The following is a 19,533-nucleotide window of genomic DNA, read 5'->3' on the forward strand; positions in this document are numbered from 1 at the left end:
GAACCTCCCTTCCCTTCCTGCCTGGGGGAGCTGCCTGATTTCAGCACACAAGCAGCAATGATTCCAGGGTGGGACGAGGAACAGGTTCTCTTTCCACCAACAGAGACTGGGTCCCTCCCTGTGCCAGCTCCTGCCTCCAGGGTGGCTTTGGGATGCTCGTGTCCTGTGTCAGGGCCACTGGGTGTGCTGTGAGTGCAGCATCCATCAGTCACAGCCTCCTTATGTGTCAGTGAGCCCTTTTGAGAGGCATCAACCACACGGGCATGACAGGAGCAGGCACTGGAGCAGCACCGCTCCCACTTTCCATGATGGGAAAGGCAGGGACGCTTCACCTTCCTCCAAGCCTGCTCTTACAGGTGTTTAATTACTGTCTTCCCTGCAATAAATTAAGCTCCCTACAGAACATTCCCAGCCTCCCAGGCAGGGATATCCCCTGAGGGGTGCCTCACCGTCCATGCAATCCACGGAGAGCTGCTGGCTGATGCCCTCCCGGCAGCAGGGACGCTGTGCCGGGGGCTGCTCCGCGCTCTCGCCGCCCTCCTCCTGCTCCGGCCCGGCGCTGCACTCGGGGCCGGCCGGGGCCAGGCACATGGCCACCATCACATGGGGGCTCAGGGGCTTCATCTCCACGCCCTCCTGCTGGAAAGGGGCTCCCAGGGGCACCACGGGCAGCGTGCTGCTGCCGAAAGTGCCGTTGGTTTTGGTGAAACACCTGCGGGAGGGACAGAGGGCAACGTTACTTCTTCCCCCCTTCCTTCTTCCCCCCACAACTTTTAAATGTTTTACCATATCAACGATCAGAGCATTTGTCAAATCAGTTTTAAATATATCTGTGGAGCGATTCTGACATTAAGAAAAGGATTGAGTGGTTTTTTTTTTTCTCCCAGCAGACAGCTGAAAACATTCAAAACACGCTCAGTTCCTTCCCCCATCAACTGAGACCCAATGACCTGACTTGTGAGTCCATTTCTCCATCAAAGCAACTCCATAAAACATGTTTTCACTGCCAAGATAAAGAGCTCAAACTTGAAACCCAAGCAGCACACTTAGGTACCTTGAAAAATAAATACTAAGTGTTATTGGAGTGAATGCAAATTAGAAAAATAGATGCAATATAACAAATTTAACCCCCCTGTTCTGCTGTGTAAGTCAGACTGTGGCCCTGTAATACCTGTGTAAAGCTGTGGCACAGAAGTTAAAGTGCTGAATCAATTGTTACAGCTGAGGTATTAAAGCTTTAAAAAAAAAGGAGCAGGACTTTGACACACATAGCATTCTGGTATGAGGGAAAACACCTCAGTGTTTGCAGCCCCATGAACAATGTGGCCTCAGAGAACATTTATAGAAACAATTCCTACATAAGAAAGCCATAACTACCCCAAAAATAAAAGGTTCACTTGTGCAGCTATCACAAATTTTGAGAAACTACACATCAAGATGCTCCTTGTTCTGTGGTGCAGGACAGAGATGGATCTGCAGATAAACGCATGGAAATAAGGATGGAGAGTGTTCACAGCCTCCAGTGACACCCCAAAATGCCCCTGTGAAAGCTGAACAAGCTCCAGGTCTCTATGTGCTGGTGCAGATACAGCTCTGAGCATCCTTCTCTTTTTTTCTGACCAGATGTAAACCCATCTCTCATCTGCTCTGCTCACAGGATCAGCCCAGTGCACTTGCTATCCATCATCCCTGGGGCTCTCTAAGATTGCATTTGGACATACAAAAATGCATCTCTGGGACCTGCCTGCTCAGCAAAGAGCACTGTGTGCTGCTCCAGACTGATTCTGGCCCAAACCTGAGCAGAGCAGATGAAAAATTGCTGAAAATGAGGAAAGATGGGCTGGGACAGCAGTGCAGGGCAGCAGGCAGCAGGGCTCACCTCGACAACAGCCCAGCACTGAGCTCAGAAGGGTTTCAACCACGACATGTTAAGCTTGGCAGTCTCAGTTAAGTCCTGCCCAAGTCCCACAAACAACTTTTATGCCATTAAAAAAGTCATGGCAATAAGGGAAACCATCACACTGGAGGGACCTGTCCTACAGCCCTGCCCAGAGCCTCAGTTCACACCAGAAACCTGATCAAAACCTGGGATCGATACTGCCAGAACTGAAAGGGCAACAAAACACCCAACAACAGAAATGAACCTGTCAGAGGAGGAGCTGTCATGAGCTTTCCCTCAGGCAGATTCTTCACCTGCAAAGCCAGAACAGGACAAATGGGTTCCCTCTGGAGCCTGCTCCCCTCCCAAAAGCTGTGAGGATGGAGCAGCACTAAGCTTCAGCCTTCACTCTCCTATTTTGTCCTCCCACTCCTGTAACTGCCTCCAAAATCATTATTCCAAGTACCAAAATACCACAGAAGCCACTGGAGAATCCACATGAAACACATCTGGTCCTCAAACAAATCCATTTATTAGTTTGCCTTTCTCTCCGCAGAGGTTTTGACTGCACTCACTTATTATTTAGGAAAAAAAGCTCAGAGAAACCCATCTAAATGTTTGGGTTTGCATGTTTGGGGGGTTTCTTCTTAAAGATACAGGGGTCAGTGAAGTTCTCTGTGTTATTGTAAGAGCTTGAAGGATGTTTCAACAGCAGTTCAACCTTCTAAGCTTCAAGAACCACATTTTGATGGAAACTAGCCATGGGGATAACCAGAGCAGAGTGTGGAGGAGGAGTGATGTAAAATCCCTACTGGGAAAACACATCTTCTGTCAATTCTTAATTCTGAAACCCTACTAAACTATAATCTAAAAAAATCATCATTTAGATGAAAAGTCTGGAAAAACAAACTGATGTTCCTACATCTGTATTGAGTATTTCAGATTCCTGATCAAAATACAGTGAATTAGCAAAGGAGAGAGATCTGCAAAAGTGAAAATTCCTCTGCAAACGTCAGGTATCTTGAGAGCTTTAGCACAAAGGCACAAGAGAAGAAAAAAGATCAGTTCTCAATCCTGTCAACCACAGGCTTTGTCCACAATAGCAAAGTGGGTCTCCAGTTTTCAGCAGCTTCTCCCTCTGGCAAGGCTCCACGAGAAGTTATGAGGGATAAAGTGCTAATTTAAACAGAAGACCCAGGGATTTCAGCACTGAAACAATAAAACCTGCTCTGAGATGGCTGTTGCTGAAAACAGCTATGAAATAACGCTGAACCTTTAGGATTCATTTGCACGTGGTTACAATTCACAAAACTGCTGCATTCACCTCAAATCAGCAACAGCTCCAGGCATTTGGTGGGAATGGGCTGGTGAGGAATTCGTGGCACCAAGGCCACAGGGCTGATGTGGCACAGCCTGACAGAGCTGTGTCCACCTGAACCCCCTCCCTCCTGCCTGATTTCAGCAGGGATTCCAGGCTGGGCTGGGGACAGGGGGACAGCCCTCACCTGTGCACTGGGGCTGAACAAAATGGGGAAAACGCTCCAGCCTCAAATTCCTGCTTGCCAAAACCTCCTGGGCTGGCTGCACTAACCCAACAGGCCTTCCTCCTCCTCCTCTCCTCCTCCTCCTCCCCCTGGGCACCCCCAGCTCCCTGGTGGAAAGCTGAGGCACGTCCCGGTCCCCTCCTCTCCCCTCTCCCATGTCCTCTGTGCATTCCCCCAGCGGCAGGGCAGGAACAGAGCGGTCCCTGCCGTGCAGCTCTCGGCCAAACCGAGGGTAATGATCCCCTCCGGGCCAAGGCAGCTCCCAGGGACAGCTTGTTTCTCTGTCAAGCAGTCAAATATAGAATGGGGCTGTGAAAACTCAAAGTTCAGGCCCTGCTGATGACCTGGCTGGGAGGAGCAGCGCAGCTGCTGAGGATGGAACTCTTTCCATCGCTTTCTTAGGGAGAAAAAAAAAAGAGCAAAAAAAGAATTAAATGTGTTTAACGCTGGAAGCAAGCTCTTAATTACAGTGTAACACATATGGCATGTTCCAAATTACCACGAGGCTGCTGCACAGCCTGCTGGAAATCACAGCACTGTGGTGTGAGGGAATGCACTGGGCTTTCCTGAGACCTGCCAGGGACACTGGGCCAGGCAAGGCATGCCCTGCTCCCCCTGCCAGCAGCAGCTCGTCAGCATTTCACTGTCATGCCCATATTCATGGAAGGAAGAAGGATTCAAAGCTCATTATAAGTGATATTTTAAAAAGCAAATCTATGAAAATAAAGTAAATGTGTTTTCTGCCTTCAACAACAGCTTGATTGTTCAGCAGGGGTTGGACTCGAGGATGCTTGTGGGCCCAACTCAGAATATTCAATGATTCAATGATTAACTTCAACTCAGCTTAGCCAGATGCACACCTAAAGGCAGCTGAAGATTTTAACAATACTGAAAAATCAAAGTATGATTGAAAAAAAAGCCCAGAACCTGCCAGTCAGAGCAGCCCAGCTTGTCTGACTTTCAGTCCTATTTCTAATCATGAAAACTACCAGAGATTGAGTCAGAAGCCTAAGGAGGATAATAATGCCAAAAGTGAAAACTCAGTAATTTTTATCAGGTTTCTGACTCCCAGCTACAATGCAGAAGACAGATTTTCCCTAATTGTACACAAGAATCCTTTTTCATATGAAAAAAAATGTATCCCACTCTGACAATGGTGGGTCATCTCCTCCTGAAGGCCTCAAGAACTTCACATCCCATGTTTTACAAAGAACAGCATTGTGAAGGCAAAGGAGTGAGTTGGTTAGTGTTCTTAATGTCAGGAAGTGTAAAATATAGAAGACCAATTAAATCCAATTTGACAAGCTCCATATGGAATGATTTTGTTATCTCAGAACTGAAGAAAAACACAGGAAATACAGATTTTTTTCTAAAATTGAGTGCCCAACTTGCCTTACTTCCTAGACAGCATCAGAGGAGAATGTTGAGCAAAGTGAGCTCTGGAATTTTAACAACTTGTTATATTCTGTCCTATGGAAAATCTTCAACTGCCCTCCAGGTCATCCATGGAGCTCCTCATGCTAGCCAGAACTCCAGCTCTCATCTTTTGTCAGCCCCAGCTCCACCCCAGCACACAGAGGGAGGGCTGTTCTCTGGGCTGGTCATTTCTCACCTGTGACTGTCATTTCTCACCTGTGACTGTCATTTCTCACCTGTTACTGTCAAATCTCACCTGTGACTGTCATTTCTCACCTGTGACTGTAATGTCTCACCTGTGATTGTCAAATCTCACCTGTGATTGTCATTTCTCACCTGAGATTGTCATTTCTCACCTGCGACTGTCATTTCTCACCTGTGATTGTCAAATCTCACCTGTGATTGTAATTTCTCACCTGTTATTGTCATTTCTCACCTGAGATTGTCATTTCTCACCTGTGACTGTCATTTCGCACCTGTTACTGTCATTTCTCACCTGTGACTGTCATTTCTCACCTGTGACTGTAATATCTCACCTGTGATTGTCAAATCTCACCTGTTATTGTCATTTCTCACCTGAGATTGTCATTTCTCACCTGTGACTGTCATTTCTCACCTGTTATTGTTCCGACAATTCCGGCAGCTGATGCACTCCGCGGGGTCAGCCTGTGGCACTGCCGTGTACATCCCTCCACCCTGCAGCAGGAAGGATTAATAATTAATGATTATAAATCAAATCACTGCAGGGACACCCCAGGGCTCTTTGGCTCAGTTTCCCCACTCTGATCACATTATCAATGTCCTGCTTCGGGCTGTACGTGGCACAGCAACACTGAGCGATTGTCCAAAGGCCAGGGGAGGGCTTTGCCAGTGTGTGTGTCAGGGAAAAGTAAATAACTGCAGCTTAGACAAGTATGTGGTCATTTCCCTGGTCTGTTTTCAGCTTAATATGCTGAGGTCTAATTTAATAAACACACTGTAAATATATTTATTTTTAACGCTGATGACAGACACGAAAGCGAATTGCTGTTCATTAGCACGCAAGGCTTGTTTAGGGAGACAGAGGATTAAATTTGCAGGGCTGATGTCACACACAAACCCATCCCACTTTCCTGTAATTACTCCGATTAGATCAGTTTACTTCACTACGCTGATTTTTGAACCGTTTCGTATTTGCACAGATGGGGCAATTCCTCAGCCAGCAATGACTCCGGGTGAGAGGGATTTTGTGTTGTTGGTTTTGGCTAACGGGGCCATTACAAGCCAGTTGAAATGCCCAGATTAACACATACCTCATTGTTGGGGACCAGGCAGACAGTGATGTGGGAGCCACTCCAAGGGGGCTGCAGAGCCAGGCTCTGCCCTGGCCTCCAGGAGGGAGCCAGGCTGGGAAGGCTCACCTGGCTTTTGGCAGCTCAAGTGCCAGGCAACTTCTAGCAATCCCTGTTTTCGCAAAAACAGAGCTTACCCTGAAGTTTTTGAGGGATAGGGAGCACTGAGGAAATGCCTAATTAGCCCTGATTGCCATCCTGGCCAGTTTCTCCCTTCCTCATTTAAGCCAATCATTGAAACAATAAAGAGCAACCTAACAGGATCAGAACATCCTGTTCCTCTGCCTCGCCCACGTGCCAGCCCCAGCCCTTCTCCATGGGCAGAGATCCTGTGACTCAAACTTTCCTAACAGGGAGTGGGGAAAGAAAGGCTCAACCCCATCACCTGCTCCCAGCAGGACAGAGGTGTTGGGTGGACACCTCATGGCACAGAGGAGCTCCAGGCACCAAGACCTGTGTCATCACACATGTATTTCATTTTTCCCCCCAAAAAAATAAAAATGGAGGGGACAAAACTGAATGCAAACTCCCAGTCTTTCTCCCAGACAAGCTTTTGAGCACTGCAAATCCTCTCTCCCTGAGGGCTTGGAGATTTTTGGAGAGTTTCACCCACTGGGAGGTTGGACAGGACAAAAAAAACCCAGTTTGGGCCTTGGTTGTGCTTGAAAACAACCAAAAGTGGGCACTTCTTGCTCCATGGGTAGGCCAAGGGCAGAATGGGGTAAAGAACTGACTGGTCTGGGCTCAGACTGGAGGGAAGTGAAGTGGCAACTACTGTGCAAGTGCTAATTTGTTGTTCAATAAAATGAAGTGCTTGTGCTCAATTACCAACACAAACAATAGATCCGTTTTTTTTCTCCAGAAACAGCATGGGTTATTCAGACTTTTGAACTTTTTCTTTCAGTTTTCCTGGGCAATGTTCACAGTTTTGAGTAAGTTTAGTAAGTCTGAATGCAAGCCATCTGTTTCCATAGACAATAATGAAATCATTATTCTCTCTTGGAAACAGGACACGTTTCAGCAAATGAAGTATTTTTCCACAGCATACAAAAGCTGGGTCGCAGACTGAAATTAGTTTTTAATTTTATTTTCAATTTCAAAACAAAAAACGAGCCTGTCTCAACAGTCACAAACAGGGGACTGAAAAACAAGAAAAAAAGCAGTTATGGCTGTGCTGCAGCTCAAGATGTATGGGGCACTTCATTCCATGGAACCTCCTGCGCCATTCGTGCTTTGCCATAATTAATAGCATTGCTCAGAGTTACAGATCTGAAACAGGTGGGGGAAAAACGGGTGATCCATAAAGCTGCAGAATAAGCAGCTATAATTAAATGTATTTAACTTGGAGATTGAGAAATACCATATGTACAAGTAAAGTATCTCAGCCCAGCACTGAGGCATTCTCAGAGCTTACATGCTGTTAGGAGGAGGGTAGAGGCAGATTTCCCAGAGTAAGTGGAATTCTTGCTGTCATTTGATATTCTCAAATGAAAACCATGATGTTAGTATCACAAATATCAGCCCAGTTGCTTCCTCTGGGATAAGGAATTCAGTGGAACTGGCTGTTATCAGTGGATGAGCATTCCCCCACCCAAACTAAGCCTGCTTCCACAGCCCCTGAATGAACCCCACGATCCGGGCTGAGCCTCCCACCGAGCGTAGGACCTTACGTTCACAAGGTGACGGGGATGCTCATAGTCCATTCTGTGTGTTCTGGACAGGGAGTTGGTGTGCCCTGGGTACAGCCCTGCTCCTCCTGCACTCACGATGCCGTTGACCCTGTTGGTGACTTTGTGGTGGAGGTGGGGGCAGCCGTTGCTGAGGCCGTTGCTGAGGAAGCTCCCGTGGATGCTGCCGCTGACCCGGCTGGTCCCGGGCAAGGTCGTGTACTCAATCATCTGCCCATTGACATCTGCCCCTTGGTACAGGTAGCCTGGAGGGTCGTATTCTGCAAAAGACATTTCTACTGAAAGCGCTTCTACTGAGCAACCCTAAAAAATAATGAACTTGTCTTTTCTTTCCCCAGCTTTTGTGAGCTAACTCTGCTATCCCACTGCTTAGCATACATGTGCTTGTAGACATGGAAAACAGCCACATCCTGGAGAGCAGGCCAGAAATGTTGGTCTGGAAGACCTGGCTGATGTCAATCACTACAAGAGCATCCTAAAACCAGGCCTTTTGTATCACCAACAGCCCTTCTGCTGTATCTGCTACAAGCTGCTTCCAGAAGATCTCTCTGGGCTGCAACTGAAGATACTATCTTTATTATCTCCTACATTTCTCTCTGTAGGAGAGTAAGAGTATTTAAAAATAACCACAGGCCGTGGCAAGAACAAGGCTGATTTATGCACAAGGAGCAGAAAAGGCCAGGGCAGAGATTCTGCTGGCTCTGGGTTGCTGGTGGGTGCAGAGCACCTTGCAAAGCTCCTGCTCCAGGCTCCTGCTCGCTAATGAACAGGTTTTCCTTATTAACACCTCTCTGGAACACTTGGCCATTGAATGCCATCTCATTGTGCAAGGACTAAGAGGTAACAAGGGACTTGTCCTAGAGCTGCAAGTTCTCTTTCTTTCCAGATGCACTCAAGAAAGGGAGAGATCCAGGGTTTAACCTTCCACAATTTTAACAAGTGATTATGATTACACACATTCTGCCTCTGCAACCATCAGAGACCTATGCAGGGGCCCTAAAGTTAAACACAAACTGCAGAAAATTTGCCCAGGCCTTTCCCACACCATTCCCTGGGTGAAACTGCATCACAGTCCTCCAGGGACCCAGCAGGACAAGGAGCATCAGTGTGAAGAAATGGAGACACTGCTCTTAAAAACCCAAGCTGCACCTAAGGCCCACTTGGAAGTACAAATCTCTACAGAAATGCAAGCTGGCTCCTAACAGGAAACTGCTTCCCACCCATAAAACGCAGCATGGACATTCCTAATTTTACCCTGGGTAATATTTTCCCCGTGAAAGCAACCCCCACTCACTCTGCATGGCGTTCTGCTGCCGGTTCTTCCAGAGGCACATGGCGATGAAGACGATGAGGATGAGCACCATGACGCCCAGGACACAGCCCACGATCAGGTACAGCATGTCCCCGCTGCGCACGGGGCCGCCGGCAGCCACGGCCCCGCTGCCCCCAGCCCGCTCAGGGGGGCTGGGGGGCGTGCTCAGGTCTCTCACTGGGTACTCAGACGCTCCTGGTGTGCGTTTCACTGGGTGAGGAGAGACAAGGACATGAACATCCACTAAATGCATTTTTCTAAATGTGTTTTTTTCATCGCGAAATGAAAATAATTACTGAGTCTGAGTCCCGATGCCTCGCAAAGAAAGCTTCCAAGTCAACGCTAAATCCTGCAATGAGAATGCCAGCTCCTATTGGGTAATAACTGTTTGCCTTGGAAAATGGTGATTATCCCCTGCTCACCCACTCCTTGAGGTCACTGGAACTTTAACGAGCCGCTCGAGGTACCCGTGGCTGCAACTGCTGTAACTCTCAACTTGAAAGAGCACAAATCTTTCCACTTCTGAGGTCAGGAAAAACCACAACACTCATTTCTCTCGCCCAGGCTCTGCCAGATGACCTGCCCTTATCTGATGTGAACCCTGCTAACCCCTTTTCCAAACCACACAGCTAAAGATCAACCAAGAGATGAACAGAAAATCACTGAAAATGAGATGCTGGTTTAACCCAGGAACTGCATTTACATTAGTTTCCAGTACACCACAGTTCAGATTGATTTCATTTGACACTAAAACCCTAAAAGAGGTGCCTGGCTTAGGAGTGAAGCTGGTCAGAGAGAGACAAGCATCTCCATGCAGGTATGCTGGATAAGCTGGATCACCCTTACAAGCCTGGGGGAGATAAATTTTAAGGAAGAGGCAGTGTGAATGACAGATTACATCTTGCCCGTTTTAAAATTAGAGAAGAATATTATATTCCTTGCAGGAGGGAGACCAACTGTGTGCACAGCCTTGAAGCCCTGCAGCTCCTACTCCTTCCTTCAAAGGCTTCACTACTCACTTCACTGAATTTTGATGCTTCCGCTCCCAGAGGGCTTTTTTCTTTTTTTTTTTTCTCAAACATTTTTTCATAGCACTGCATTTGAAGTTTACTGTCTGCATTTTCCCTTTACAGCCTTACTTGGTTTTAGAGATTAAAGGAGACAGGAATTCTTCGCAAAATAAATGTGACTGCCATATCTGACACTTCCCGAGAACAGTACAAACTTTGTGCCAGAGGCATGCAGGATTAGGGATGGAGGCAGCCAACACAGCCATCAATTGCTGTGGTCTGCACTTATACAATGTGTCACAGAGCCCTGAAGACATAAAACAGATGTACAAATCAATTCTGTCATCTTCAGGCGCATGGTTGTCTCCTAAGGAGAGGCCATCAGCAGAGCAGAGGCAGCAGCACTATCTCTGAGGGCAGGCAAAGCTGCAGAGCTCTGCTCAGAGCCTCAGGAGTGCAAAGGATCACTTTCCATATGTTCAAAACAATCCCAGCCTCGGAAGACAAAACAATCCTCCGAAACATTCCAGAAAATTATGGTCATCCTCGCAGCTGACTTTTGTGCTGCACAGAAATCCCCCCAGTGGATCTCTCCCGTCCCAAAGGCCAGCCCAGCCCGGCCCCACAGCCTCACCTTTGGTCTCACAGATCATCACGTTGCTGTACTCGCTCTCCCCTCCCTCGTTGTAGCACTGCATCTTAATGTCATAAGAAGTTTCAGGCTGCAGGTGATTGATCAGGTGCCACTGCTTTGTACCTATGGAGGGGACAAAAAGTAAATTGCAATTCATTTACCCATAGGAGCCAGAATTATGGCAGAGTGCTTTGCAGGAACCTTTTCTACCAAATGCAGGAGCACTGCAGCTTGTCTTGTTAGCACAAAAATCTTCAGTAGTTGTTTATGGATTTAACTGAAACCATGGTCCACAAGTGGCATCCTGCTCATGACAGAGGGCTGGAACTAGATAATCCTGAAGGTCCCTTTCAACCCAAATCATTCCATGACTCTCTAAGACGTGTGTTATCTTGTGAAATTGATTATTAGAAGGACCTTTTGATGAATTAAAGTGAGGGTTTTTCAGTATTTTCTTTCAAAGAAAGTCATTCTCTACAAAAGCCAAAACTCACTAAACTCAAAACCCAGACATCCAAATGTCCACACATGTGCATTTAAGTTCAACAGCAGCCCTGTGCACCCTAAACATGGAACTGTCAGAGGGATGGGTTTAGGGTGGATTATGCTGACTATTTACAGTACACTGGGCAAATAACAATCAAAACTGGCACACAGAGCTTGGGACAAGGAAGAACTTGGCTGTGAGCAGATTTTCCAGATGTGCAAGGTACCACTGCAGCCATCAGTGTGACATGGAAAAGACACATCTGAGTTGCTCAGTTTGGCTGAAACCCCAAATAATTGAAGGTGCATTTTATGAACCATCCTGGGAACGCAGCAAAGCTGTCCTGGTGCCACTGCCCCTGCAGAGCCCAAGCCCCAGCCCCAGCCAAGCAATCTTCTCTAATAGGATGGTTTTGTCATCTCTGGCCCCCGGCCAGCTTTTCATTTAGACACCCTCCTGAAGCACTGAGCACTTCAGGATAAATCACTCCCAGTTTTTACTTTCACGGGCTTGTGACAAATTTTACTAAACAGCGACCCTTTTTTTTTTTTTTTTTGGAGGGGGAGTTTAATTAACTGTTTGAGTGCTCTTAATCCCTCTTGGAAAATACCACCTTGAACTGTTTCCACTGTTTCTAAGGAACTGTCTACCACCTACTGATTTAAGCATTAATAAAAGGGCTCGGGCGTGCTCGGCTGTCACCGTGATGCTGCTCAAGCTCCTCGGGGACCCCAGCCCAGGTCCGGGACCCCCAGCGGGGCCCCTCTGCACCAGGGGCTGCCCAGCACGGTCCGTGTCCACATCCCCAGCCCTGGCTGAGGCTGGAGCTGCCTTTCCCTAAATCGCACGTTTTTCCCAAGATTCAGCCTCGCTTTTCCCGGCGCCCCCACCCCCAAGCATTCCTTTCGGTAATTACTACACCAGGTTTTAGGTTTCCGCTTCAAACCATTAGTGGAACTGGAATCAGTACAGGCACTTTAACTGTCCTCTTCGTGCACCATTAGCAAGGGAAAACATTTAAACAACTGACATCAGACTGCATTTACATTTAAAATTCAATCTCCAGGATTCTCGAAACAGAGAAATTCAGACCCGAAACAGAGAAATTCAGACCAGAAACGGAGAAATGCAGACCATCGCTGCAGGACAGGGGTGATTTTTTTTTGCTTTTGCCTAAAGCGGCTGAGAGATACCGAGGAGCCATCAGAGCTTTTCTGCTTGTTTTTTCCTTCAAATAAAATCTGATTTTGCCTGCAGCGGCATTTATAAGGAAAAAAAAATAGGTTTCTGCAGAGTTTTGAATGTCTCGAAAGACAAGACTTAACAGGAAGCGGTGAGGAAAGCCTGCGGCAAGCACTTAGCTAGCACAGGCATCACAACACTTTTTCCACAACTCATGCAGTCATTTCAAGATAGAATTCCCTGTCATAAAGCAGATTAATTCAAAGGTAACAGAGGGGGAAAAAAAAGAGCAAAGAACAAGTGATTTATGGCAAAATTACCTTAAGTCACATGTTCCTCTACATATTTCACATCAAGTGCTTCCAATCACAACTTAATTGAAAATAGTTCTCTCTCTTTTTTTTTTTTTCCTCCTGAAAAGCTAATTTAGGGGAGCACAGTAAAGAGAAGCTGAAGTTTAAATCTTTCCACCGAGTGATTTCTGTTGCAGGCTCTGGCAGAGCGGAGCAGCTGCTAATGGTTTCAAACTGCCACAAAGAGTTCAATACACACACGCTCGGAAAAAAAACCCGAAACAAGCTAATTTCACAGCACAGTGGAGCCCACTTAAACAACTAACTGCTCAGTGTATAAGATTTATAAACACACAAGTTCTGTCTAGCAAAGGCTAAAATACATTTGCAGATGAAGGTGAAGCCTGCATAAGGTTCTTTAAAGCCTCTGAGCTCAAACTCTGGACCTTTAATAGCTTTATAGTGTGCAAAAGCTTATGTCATGCATCAAAGTACTATGTGCAGTATTGTCTGGCAGGGGAAAATTTTCAAAATAAAGGTCCATTCCTCTTGTAACTGAATAAATGAGGGGGAAAAAAATAATTAACGTCATTGGGCCAGAATGAGATCACTGCATTTGCTCAGGCCGAGCAATAAGGACATTAAATAAAATATTTTTAAAAGGGTTTTCCACTTCTGGACTAATATAGACATTATCTAATAACTTCTTCCAGGAAAATGATGATCTAATATGCACAGGGGAAAAAAATAACTTGATTAAAAGGCAAAATGAAGCACAAACATAGCTGCATTTGCAGAGTGCTGCAGCACTTGAGGCTAAAAGCAACTTCCTTATAGCAGGAGAAGTGATTAGGCGAGGTAAGAGGAGAGAAGGGCAATTACACACAAGATACTACCAGCTTAGAAAGTCCATGCTGGGGTAAATAATTTTGAAAGCCAGCTAGTTGTTAGTACAGTCTGTAACCCAGATGTTTTTATCCTGGGTTAAACCTCATTTAGATTGCTTTCTCTTTATACAACTTGAAGCTACACCAGTTTAAATAGACCTTCATTAAGGCTTTGCAGCTGTATAACAAGCCAAACTTAAACCCAGCATTTAGCCCTCAAGCTTCCACGTCAAAGAGGCTTCAGAAGGAAGAAACCAGCTCACGTGTGGGCAAACCCCGACGTTAGGGAGCTGAGATAGCTCCTCCTGTGAGATATATTATAAAGACTGCTTGGGAAAAGCAGTTTAGATTTCATATAAACACAGCCAACATGGCTACAGGGTGTCCTTCCCCTTCTCCAGGCAGGCACCGTACCGTCCACGATGTCGCGCTTGTAGTCGCTGTCGTTGTCGCTGTCCGTGGGCCGGTAATAGATGTAAAATCCCTGGATGGGCGTGTTGTTGTTGCTCGATGTGATGTACTGCAAAAGAATGTTAAGACTGCATGAGAGGAGAAAAGTTTTAACTGAGTCCCGCTGTGCTGTTGCCACCGAGTAGCTCATGCTCTGCAAATATGAGTATTTTTAATAAGGTTGTGTAAGTAAAAGTGACTGAACTCCCATGAGTAGACAGAGAGTAGGATGGGTACAAGAGACTGAGTTTGGGCCTATTCTTTCCTCCCGTATCCCTCCCCAAACCCTCAGTTAGGGTTTGATCATGCACAGCCTGAAAATCTGCATGATTAATGGAAATGGAAAAGTTAAAACCATAAAACTCTTCAGAAAGAGTTAAGATCACTCTAAAAATCAGCTCAAGAATCTTTAAGTTATGCAGCCTCCTGAGGAACCAGAGGTTATTTTAAGTTTATTATCCTTAACATCTCTTAAGGCTGAGCTAGCAGAGCAAACTAACACTGGGAACTCTACACATTAAATCCTCCAAAGTATACCAGGGGGTTAGATTTCAAAACAAGAGCAAAGAATTTCTGTGGGTTTCAATAAGGACTTTAAAGTACTTGTTTACAATAGACGAGGTAACAGGGGAAAGGAAAATGTTTCTCTAACATGAAACCTCCACTGGATGTGAGGGAAGACGGCGGGTTTGAAACACTCTCCCAGCCACCCCGGCCTGGATTGACAAAAGCAGCAGGAATTGCAGGAAACGGAGCCAACTCACTCACAACTCATGGCATGAAGAGGGCTTGGGACAGAGTTAAGCCCACTGGTGCCTCTGAGATGCGTGTGCCAGAGCAGGTGGACTGGGGCGGCTGCAGCCTCTCACTGGAGCTGCCAGTTGGGCACATCTGGCGTAACCCGAGGAGGGGTGTGCGGGTCCCCGGGGAGCTGGAAGGGGAGTGGGGTGGAGGGAAGCTGGGAGATGGTGCAAAAGGCAACAGACAACTGACAGGGCTGCCTCTGAGCGGGAAAAAGTGTCTGGAAATGGGGGCAAAGGGCTTGAGAGGCACAAGTCCCATTAAGTGCCCCAGTTCTACCATACAGCCATGAAGTGCCTCAGCCCCATCCTACGAACACGATCATCTCCAGGTCTTGTGGGGAGGAAAACCACTCTACAAACAGCATTAATCCTTGGCTTTCAAGTACAAACTGTGGTAAGTGTTGGGGAAGATGAAACAGGAAAGCCTTATAAATATGTTTGTCTGGCAAAAGATTTTGAGAATATAGAAACTATAAGCGAGATTGAAATGAAAGCAAGCTTTGAGATACCTCAGTTACTGAACAACTGGAAAACAATGGTGTGGCTGGACTGAAGGTAATTCCCTTTTGATCAAACAATACCCTCTGCTTGTAGACAGGTCCAAGGGTCAGAGCAGACCCTACTGGCTTGGCAGAAGGGGCCCAATGAGGAGTTTTTAGGGTTTAAAATGTAACACAGGATGGTAATGCAATGATTCTTATAGGCTGTATGGAAATGCTATAGGATTTGTATCTTGTATTAGATTGGTTAGTGAGAATTAGAATATTCAACACAGAAGAAGATTTATGGTATTGTAACGGGAACCTCTCTCTCTTGTACCCTTCGTACATAAGAGCGTACCCTTCTACGCTCTTACCCTTTTACTCTCTTACCTTCTCATCCTTTCTCCCCCTCTCTTCTCTCAGCCTGCTCTGAGCTGTGTTTGGCAGCTCCCAGCAGGTCCCTGCACCCAGGCCCTTTGTAATAAAGCCCAAATTCCAGCCCTGGCTTCAGAGATCTCTCGTCTCCATCTGTCTCCACCCGTCATTCCTACAGCAAGAAGAGGCAGAGCTGCACGCACCGTCCACTTGAGCATGATCTGGGTGTCGCTGATGGCCTCGGTGTAGGCGATGTGCGGGCCGGCGATGGGCCGGCTGGAGAAGCGCCCGCTGAAGCCGGCCACCTGGTACGGGCGCGACGCCGCGCTGCGCGGGCTCTCCCCGTACGTGTTCACCGCGATCACGCGGAACCGGTACATTTCTCCTTTTAAGGGAAAGAGGGAAAAGAAAGAAGCCCTTGTAGCAAAACAAGCGCTGGAAAGAGGATTCAAGGGGAGACTAAACAGATTAGGAAGTACTTTTTGCACAGCATGCAGTTAGAAAAGGAGAGGAGTCCTCGCCACAGGCTGGTGTGGAGATATAAACAGCTTCTAGAAGTAACTCAAGGAATGTCCTAAGGCTATTGGAGATACCCCCATCAGCCCAGGAAATCCCTAAACTGGTGGGCACTGAGAAGATGCTTTAAAGGATCCCTATCACCATCCACTCCCTCTTCTCTTGTGTTTTTTGCCTGAGTTTTCAGGGCTATTGGAGATACCTCCAATAGGCTATTGGAGATACCTCCATCAGCCCAGAAAATCCCTAAACTGAGGGCACTGAGAAGATGCTTCAAAGGATCCCTATCACCATCCACTCCCTCTTCTCTTGTGTTTTTTGCCTGAGTTTTCAGGGCTAGACACTGGAAGAAGTCAGGACAGACATTTTTCCATTATTGCATTTTTCTCTACATTCTGAGTGTTCATTAGAAGGACAATTAAGTTAAAAATAGCAGTGATACACAACCCTCCTCTCCACATGAACAAGTATTAAATTATGGTGGGTTTTTTTTCCACTTGGAGAGCCAGAAATCAACTTGAATTCATGTAACGAGCTCCTAGGCCATACACAAAACCCAAACCTAATCGAGCAGAAACGGGGTAATCCAAGCAGAAGTTAAAACGAAAAAACCCGAAGAGCTGCAGTAATGAAAGATCATTTCTGCTACCTGGCTCCAAGTTCCTAACTTCCACAGACAGCTTGGAGGGAGAGATGTTGCCAGCTGCGACGAGCCAGTCGCTGTTGCGCCCCAGACGTTTGTACTCCACCTTGAAGGCAGTGATGGGGGAGCCCCCGTTGGCACGGGGGATCCACGTGACGTAGACGGACGATTCCGAGGCCGTGGATATCGTGGGTCGGTCAGGAGCTTCTGGAACTGAACGGGGAAATTCGGGTACAAGAGGGTTAGAGTCAGCTGAAACTTAATTTTGACTAACAACAGATTAAGCTCGTTGCTGATGATTGTGTTGGATTTCACATATTAACAAGGAGAATCTCAAATCCTCCTGAAATCACCACTGCTGAAGAGGATGGATGATAAGCAGACAATTCAAGAGGAATTTATTATCTTACCAATATAATATTAAAAAAATTATATGGTATTGCACTACTCCAACCATTTCTACAATGAAACAGACGCATACACTAAGTGAACAAGAAAAACATGGTGGTTATTATTTTCAAGTCCCCAAAATCCCCCCAGACCCAATGGGACTTCAACCCATCTGCATGAAGGAGTGCTGGAGAAATGAGTAGGAACAGAGAACAAAGCATGCAGCAGGATGTACTTACGGAACTCACTGAAGTTACAGGCAGCAGTGGGACAGAGAGAAGGGAAAGAGGGGTGTTAGTAAATCTGGTTTTAAGAGCTGTGAGGCTTTAATAACCAGCCTGGATCCATGGAGCTGGTGCTGAGGAGTGGAGCAAGGAGCAGCAGGCTGGCAGCTCTGGGGCATGAAGCAGCTGAGCATTTGCAGCCAGGCACCAGTAAGGCCCTTGTGTGGCTCCTCTGACATTCAGTGCTGCCACAAGCTCAGCTCCTTGCCTGTGTTATTAAACCTCTCCACTCACCTTTGGCTTCACCCCAAATTTTAGATAATTTGAGATCTCAGCCCCTGAGTAAATCTGCCTGAACCAGGCCAAGGAGTTCAAAGGCTGGGGGAACAGGGGATGAGAAAAAGGACTATAAACGTGCTCTTTTCACTGGAAACCAGGCCAAACATCACATCTACTGGGAAGTGCTTATATCTCCTCCCCATCAGAAATAAGCCTGTCCCTGGGAAGCCACAGGAAAACATTCAGAACAGATATCACACACTCTGAGAACTTAAAGCTCTGACACAGCCATTTCCCATTTCCTCTTCCTCTGGCTCTTTCTCAGTGGAAGGAAAGAGAAAACCAGAGTATTTAGCAAAAAGATACCACAGGTTTTAAAATGAGCAGTAAGAATGTGGGTTGTAAGCAAAAATTCTCTTGTTTTTTGAGAGCCACACATGCAGGCAGCACATCCTAGGAAATATCCTATGTAACAGAATAAACAGGAAATAGAGGAGGCAATACAAGCACCTGGAGCAGTAATAAACACAGGTTAACTCAGACACAGCTCCTTGCAACACAACTTTTAGTGCCCAAATCACAAACCATCCACACTCCTACCTCCACTGTGGCGAGACAGGTCCGGGAGGATGACACCAAAGTTATTGTTTGTGCCTTCATGAACAATGGGATGCTTGGGGATTCCTGCAGGTGGAGATGGAGCCTGTGTGTTCTTCGAGGATGATGTTCTTTCTAAGAAGATTTGACAGACAGTACATCAGTGTAGGGCCTGCATAAGGAAATGCTCTTTGTCAATGCTCACTTGCTACCGTGCTGCCCTGGCTTCAAACCCCAAGCTGGACAGTCAGGAGAGCAATCAGGGAGAGATTTCCCACCCAGGCTGTGGGTGGGTGCCTGTCCATCTGCAGTACTGACATCCACAGTGCTTAGTGGTGATGCTGCCAGCTCCTGCCTGTGCTGCCAAGCCCACTCATCACAACATCACCAGATGGAGAAAATTACTCACTGAAATCCATGTCTAGAGGAGGAATAAAAATGCTGTGGAAGCAGCTGGAGCCAGCACACCAGGCTGAGAGGGCTTTTGACCTGTGGCAGGATAGTGTGGAGCAGGGTGGGGTGGCAGTACTGACTGCCCTGACTTTGCCAGGGATTTATCACAGGACAGTGAAGAGGAAGCATCATCTGGGTTTATATGATGGGCTGTGACAAGTGGCTTTGCTGGTGTGAAGCTTTCTGAGCCCCCCAGTAAGCTGGGAGGGTTTGTAGGAGGAGGAATGTGAGTATGAACACCAGGATGTCTTTTACAGAAAAGAATGGGTGGAATGGGATTCTGCCACAGTTTGGTGCAATGCCCTGGGGGCTGTTTGAACCTGACACGTGGAGGAAGGTGGGGTGGAGGAATGTGCACCTGTGATGATAAAGGGAGGAGGTGTAGCACAAAAAATCAGGTAAATGTGGGGTGTTCTACAGAGAATCCTCCTCAGACTCATCCTCTGAGGGTCTGTGCAGGGGAGGGGATGGCTGAGAAGAGGCTGGGGATGGATGACTGTGGCCTCTCAAAATGGTGTTTGACCTCATTAGCACACAGTCCATGAAGGGGGAGCAGGAGAAGGACTCCTGTGTTAGAGGTTTCTTTGTGTAAGTAGGAGCCACAGAATCCTCATCTAGCTTGCTGACAGATGCAGGTGAGGAATGAGGCTCCCTTTGG

General features: G+C 46.8%; 1 protein-coding gene across 1 annotated transcript in view; it reads right to left on the reverse strand.

Moving 5' to 3' along the window:
* CDON (cell adhesion associated, oncogene regulated) overlaps positions 1-19,533 on the reverse strand; it is a 61,117-nt gene that overhangs the window by 1,615 nt on the left and 39,969 nt on the right. The window contains exons 11-19 of the mRNA XM_054292925.1: positions 18,426-18,557; positions 16,939-17,145; positions 15,977-16,158; positions 14,078-14,183; positions 10,815-10,937; positions 9,153-9,380; positions 7,841-8,118; positions 5,456-5,535; positions 450-712 (exon numbers count right to left, since the gene is read on the reverse strand). Of these exons, the coding sequence (XP_054148900.1) occupies positions 450-712; positions 5,456-5,535; positions 7,841-8,118; positions 9,153-9,380; positions 10,815-10,937; positions 14,078-14,183; positions 15,977-16,158; positions 16,939-17,145; positions 18,426-18,557 (1,599 nt within the window). The remainder of the gene's footprint in view (positions 1-449; positions 713-5,455; positions 5,536-7,840; positions 8,119-9,152; positions 9,381-10,814; positions 10,938-14,077; positions 14,184-15,976; positions 16,159-16,938; positions 17,146-18,425; positions 18,558-19,533) is intronic.

Source organism: Melozone crissalis, unplaced genomic scaffold (genome assembly GCF_028551555.1).
Source record: "Melozone crissalis strain CALT ecotype California unplaced genomic scaffold, PUWL_Pcris_2 ptg000120l_1, whole genome shotgun sequence".
In the NCBI taxonomy this organism is placed as follows: domain Eukaryota; kingdom Metazoa; phylum Chordata; class Aves; order Passeriformes; family Passerellidae; genus Melozone; species Melozone crissalis.